This window comes from Raphanus sativus, chromosome 5, assembly GCF_000801105.2.
Source record: "Raphanus sativus cultivar WK10039 chromosome 5, ASM80110v3, whole genome shotgun sequence".
NCBI lineage: Eukaryota > Viridiplantae > Streptophyta > Magnoliopsida > Brassicales > Brassicaceae > Raphanus > Raphanus sativus.
This window is the reverse complement of record NC_079515.1, coordinates 35,063,552-35,069,551: the sequence shown is the minus strand read 5'-3', so window position 1 is coordinate 35,069,551 and position 6,000 is coordinate 35,063,552. Positions and strand designations below refer to the sequence as shown.

The 6,000-nt window shown below is 37.5% G+C and overlaps 1 protein-coding gene across 2 annotated transcripts; it reads right to left on the bottom strand.

Moving 5' to 3' along the window:
* Window positions 1-283: 283 nt before the first annotated feature.
* LOC108805404 (protein BLISTER) lies at window positions 284-5,378 on the bottom strand. 2 transcript variants are annotated; one of them, XM_056986462.1, is made up of 13 exons: window positions 4,997-5,378; window positions 4,448-4,856; window positions 3,806-4,350; window positions 3,334-3,453; window positions 2,817-2,882; window positions 2,394-2,504; window positions 2,125-2,201; window positions 1,966-2,033; window positions 1,786-1,893; window positions 1,380-1,555; window positions 1,162-1,230; window positions 779-937; window positions 284-680 (listed from the first exon to the last, which is right to left on the bottom strand). In XM_056986462.1, the coding sequence occupies exons 1-13, from the start codon at window positions 5,060-5,062 to the stop codon at window positions 600-602; spliced, it is 2,055 nt and encodes a 684-aa protein (XP_056842442.1). In that variant the 5' UTR covers window positions 5,063-5,378; the 3' UTR covers window positions 284-599. The 2 variants fall into 2 exon arrangements, with proteins under 2 accessions (XP_056842442.1, XP_018432943.2); XM_018577441.2 differs by having other exon boundaries at window positions 1,780-1,893; window positions 4,997-5,374.
* Between the last annotated feature and the right edge of the window lie 622 nt (window positions 5,379-6,000).

Here is a 6,000-nt window from a genome sequence, read left to right as displayed (position 1 = left end):
TCTAATGGGTTAGTTAATTTAAAGTCTGTATTAAAGTTGGTCATGAACCACTTTTGCTACTAATCTTTTAATTTTAATGCAAAAAAGTTCGGCAAAAAAAAAAAGTTAATCTGATATAGTAAGAATTGAACTAAAGAAGATGTTGTTTAAAAGAGACAATTCTAGGAGAAGAAAAACCAATCCGGTTAAGGTAAACCGGTTATTGCAGTTATAAGCACATTATAAATACGTTAATACAGGTGTCGCCAAGTCTTGAATCTAAAATGGTAACAGTGCAAGATAATATCCAAAACCAAACCGGTCTTTTTCTGTAATTAGTATATTGCCTGGAACACCTTTAACCTTGACTATAATCAACAATTACAAAAATTCAAGTAAAACAAAAACGAACACTCATATAAACGTGTCTCTGTCTCACTATACCATTTTCTGCTGTCTTTCTTGACTTCACATAAATCCAATGAAACCCAAAATTCCGGATCAAATATCCAAAAAGTCTTCCAAAACAAAAGAGAGAAGGAAGCAATAGCGAGCGGTCCATGGCTTATGCCGGGATGTACAGAATGGCAAGAAGGGTCAAGGCTGAGCAAATTCGTGCATTAGAGTAGCTTGCTCGTCCTTCTTTTCGATGGCCCTCCTGGGAACATCTTCATGATCCATCCAAGAACCCTTTCCACCACCTAAAAAGAGAAAGTGATTAATGTGTGTGTACCTCATCTTTTTCAGATCTAAGAATTCTGACCCCAGAGAGAGAGAGAGAGAGAGTGTGTGTGTGTACCTCATCGCCCTCATCTGCAATCGGTGGTCTCTCTTGAACAACATTAGAATCCGGCTGCATTGCAGGTAAAACATTGTCTATCGCCATATTCTTTGCTGTTAGGAGCTCTAACCTTTGCGTCTGCACTTCAAGTTTTCTGGATAGCTCTTTATTCAACTCCTATGGTTACCAAACATGAGAAAAATTTAAAGACTTTAGAAAACACGAGAAACACAATGTACCTAATAAACACCCAAACATTAAGCGAACATATAAAAATGGCGTGGGATTTTGAGCCTATGAGAATGAAACCATATACAAAGCACAGTTAGGCATGTTGCCGCATATAAAGAAGACACGCTCTAGTTCATGCATTTCCTGCTTTTCAGTTGATGTTAATGTACCTTCACATGCGCACTTCGAGATAACTCAGATGACAATGCTTGCACCAGTTCCTCTTTTTCAATTGCCAACTGCAGCCAAATATGCAAAAATAACTCTCACGTTGTCATCCACATTGAGAAATGGTAGCATCGTAACACTTGAAAAGTATCGATTCTCACAGCTAAAGGAAGAAAAAATAATCTGAGATAACTTCACATAAATAATCCATGAATACTACCTCAGCTATCAATGTATTAATGTTATCAATCACTCGCATCTGATCAGCTGGAATGCTCAATGAAAATCCTTCAAGAGTTAATTGTCCAGTTTCAGGAATGATAGCGGTATTAGACGAATCACTTTCGAGTAGAGATGTCGAATCTGTTTCCTGGTTAGAGCTCCCTGACATAGCATCTGAGGAAATAGGATTATAAAATAGTAAAAAATTCCATACTAGTATCCTGGTTTATAAGAGTACACAGACCATCAACTAGAGTCTAAGTGGGCACGATTCAACATGAAATTGTTTTCTAAAGGACGACAAAGATGGAGATATTTGAGTTTAGATGTCCAAAATATGCTTCACATTTCCATAATACTGGGCATATACTACTGTGATTTTATAGGAGGACCATTACCAAGACCTTCAGTATAGGTTGATGCGTTTTTCCTGCTAGTAGAGCTTTTACCAAGGTCAGTAGATTTTCCACCAGAGGAAGCTTTCTGCACCATAGTCTGTAGAACCTTCTTCTCTGAAAATGAAGATGAATAATATAAGATACATACAGAATTTGTAAAAGGACACTATTTTGCAGTGTGTTTACCTTCCTGCAGAGCTTTAATAGTAGATTGTAAGTCCTGGCGATCTTTCTCTACGCTCTGTAATTTTTTCCTACAACAGGTGATAGTTAAGATGAGAATTATATATCTCAAAAATCCTTAGAAATTACGGATAGGTAAATAACAAATAATAGAGAGCATACTTGTAAGATGACATTTCTGCTTGTGCATTCTCCAGTTCCCTCTCCAGCTTTAACTCACTAGATCTGAGTCTGAGAGCCTATATATGTTTCACGATAAAGTTAAACCGCTAAACAGATTATATGAGCATCTGAGGGTAGAGGAAACTGACATATTCAAAGTTTAAAAATCCAAAAACTAAACTAAAATGGCATTCCACACTTTTGCAGTAAGTTGAAAATGTTTTTTTTTACTTATGAAAATGTGATAGTTAAACAACCAAAGCTTATACCTTATCTTCCAAACTGATGACTTCAGCAGCCAGTATTTGGGAACGCTCATCAGCAGCATTACATTCGAGCTGTGCATTTGCATACTCAATCCTGAAGGATTCAAGTTCCGCCTGTAAGGAAGCAGAGTTAAATCAAGTAACATCTTTTGCAAGAATCTAGTCATAGGCTCATAGCTACAGCGGATGACTGAACACGGCATACAGATGCTCATCCAGAATCATACTCAGGCATACTCAAATTCTGAGTCTCATAAATAAACACTAAGCATTTTGGCAACACATGAATGCAGCAAAATGCAATATCATCCTTTACTAAAATATACTGCTAGGGCATATACAAACTGGGTTTTGTTGATTATAGGTAGTTTACCAGGATGCTAACCATTTTTGGTGTTGAGTATAGGTAGTTATCAGGATACTAACCATTTGTTCTTGAATCTGTTGCTGTAGCTTCTCCATATCATCTTTTAGTTGGTTGACAATACTTCTCTGGATTGAAATAGAAGCAAGAACAATCATTACATGAATCATTACCAAGGCCAGTGGACACATGTTAATAGTAGATAAGTCCAGTCAATGCTAATTACGTAAACATCTTGAAGAAACAATCTCAAATTTCTTTTAGTTTAACCATATCTGTCTCACTTGTGAATGCACCAATAGATCTAATAGTCTAAAATGTGTTTTTCACAAGATAGTCTGAAAATGGTTTACGAGTATGGCACTTTAAAAAAGAGACTCAATTTACATACGTCCAAATCATGAAATTATAAGACTCTTTGCATCTCCCAGATATCCGAAGGCCGAATGACAGAAAAAATTTGGCGAGAAATGTAGCATGAGCATATGCAAATCATTAGGCAACTACTATAAATTGTCAAGCTTGTTCTCTACGTATGCTGGACACTACTCAACTAGGATGCCATAAATCTTCATGTACCTGCTGGTTATAAGTGTCTGTCAGCGAAGAGTTTTCAGATGCTAAGGATTCTGCCAGAGCACGTGAAGCATCTAGATCCCTTTGGAGTGAGAACTTTTCTTGTGTCAAATCCTCAATATGCTACAAGTGGAAATATGAAACCGTATCTCAGAATATGCATAGGTCAAAAGGTGTAGAAACAGCAATAGTGAAAGCAAGGATCCTGAAGTAATATAAAATTAAAATGCATGACAATTTAAAAAGACTATAAACACCACAAGTGAGAGGCAACAATCACAGATCTTTGACAAATTGCTCGTTTTCATCTATTGTGTGAGCAATTCCCATTTGACTATTCTAAATCAGAAACGCATACCCCTTCTGGCTCATTCTCATCTCAAAACTAATCAAAACATAACTTTCCAAACATTTAGTAGCATATCAACAATACATATACAAAACAAAAGATGGTGCAAGAAATAAGTATATTTACCTGTTCCAGACTACTAAAATCATCATTTTGTTTTGGCATGGAGTAATCAGTAAAACCTGTCATTACTCCATTGGCAACAGGGAACAAAGGACTCCTGAAATTTTCAAATTGATAAGGAGAACCAGCTGCTCCGCCTGTCGATGATGGTCCATTGCTGTCTATTTTCCCTGATACATGCTGGCGTGAAGATAGCCCAAAACCATCACCGCCAGTTAGCTGGGAACCACTTGGTGTAGCCAAATCCGCCTCCTTCTCAGGGTGTTGATATTGAGTCTCTGGAGCTCTAGAAATATTAAGGGAATCAAGGAAAGATGGACGATTTCTCTTCACACTTGCTTCATTTGTAGCTGAGTACAAGGGCGAAGAGCTCGTGAGATTTACACTATAATCCGAAGATGATGTTTCCGGGGAACTAAACAAATAACTGCTAGACAAAGTTGGCTTCTGCACGATGCTGCTACCTCCTCTTAGCTCACCAGTTCCCTGTTGGTGTTTATCAACTTCGTGAGTAGACCCTGCCATCCTGGTAGTAGGTTGTAGAGAGTCTAGCAACAAAAACCGTAACTGTCAGTAAAGTTGTTCCCTTTAAAGGAAGAAACCACATTGCTTCACCAATCCCATGCGAGAGAAGAAAAAGCGTACCTTTTCTGGATGAGATGCCGTGCATTTGCATGGAGGTTGAAAGCAGGGTGGTTTCAGAAAAAGGAGAGGTGCCTTTGGGAAACCCATCACTTTGATCGAAACTTCCACTCGATTGCTTGTCTATATTGCTAAAAGGTACAACTTGAGCACCGCCTCTCAACTCTAGGCTACTAGAGAAACCAGATGTGCTCAAAGACTCATCTTTCTGGCCTCTTTCTTTGCTTACATCCTTAGATGATAAATTATATACATCTGACTTGGGTTGGGTTTCAACTCGTGGAGGTGGTCCATTAAACAAGGTGGATGCTGCAACATCTCCATCAGAATCAGGGACAGTTTTATCATCAACAGGCTGTGTGCTCAATGATGCGGCCTTTTTGGCAGCTTTTTGCTTCCGGAATTGCTCAAGCTGAAGTCCATAGATTAACAAAAACACAGCCTTTGAGAACATTGTATCAGATCAATCTCAATTCTAATAAGCAAGGACAGATCATTTAATCAGTAATTCAAATGTAACGCGGGGTGGAGGATGATCGAGAGATCTAGTACCTTACGGCGTCCAGCTTCGGCGACCTCCTGCCTCCGGGAGCTAGGCTTAACCTGAGCTGATGCCATTTGACAATTACGAGCGACTTCAATTTCAATTTCAATTTCAATCCCTCTTTTTGTTGTTGATTACCATTCCGAAATCGTTGATTGCAGAGAAGGAACAGAGGCAAATCTCGAAATTTGAATTTAGGGTTTCCGATCTGAAGGAGAATGAGAGAGAGAGGAAGGAAGATTTGGTGGTGGTGGTGGAAGTTATAATCAATTTTGGTTTCCTTCTCCGCCAGATCTCTCTCTCTCTCTCTCCTTTTTTTTTAACAACCGATTGCTTTCTCTCTCTGTTTTTCTCATTTAAACATTCCTTTTTTTACACTTCGATGCTTTGAACGTTTTTTACTTCTCTTTGTTTTAGTTGGTTCGGTTGCAACTTTTTTTCTAACATTTTTTACTCATTTGTTTTCTTTCTGAAGTTGTGAACTTCAGTTAGTAGTAAAATCCATCTTTATCCAAAACAAAAAATAATTGCGTACAAACATTAAGAGATGTTCTTGGTTCAACTCAGAAAGAAAGGCTACAGTATTGTATTTGGAGGCAAATGGTATTAGGAGAAATATTGGTGGCAATTGGTTGGGTGTAGATAGTGTTGGTTTGCGGGTTGACCCGTCCCGACCCGTTCCCCCGCTGTGGGTCGACTCATTTTTTTATTTAAAAACCTGATCCATTTAATTTGCGAATAAAAAATACATGTACTCGCCCCCCATAAATTAGCGGGTAATCCGTGGTTTAAACTAATTTTTATATTTTTTATTTTAAAATAATATAAATAATAAATTTTTATTAATATTTTATTTTAAAATAATATATTATTATTATTTTTTATAAATATTCATAATTTAAAGTATTTTTAATTTTTGCGAATTGACGAATATCCGCAGTTTAAATTCGATAAACCCATATTATTTCCGCAGCGGGTCAAACGTGATAAGATCCGCGGATAAAGAATCAAA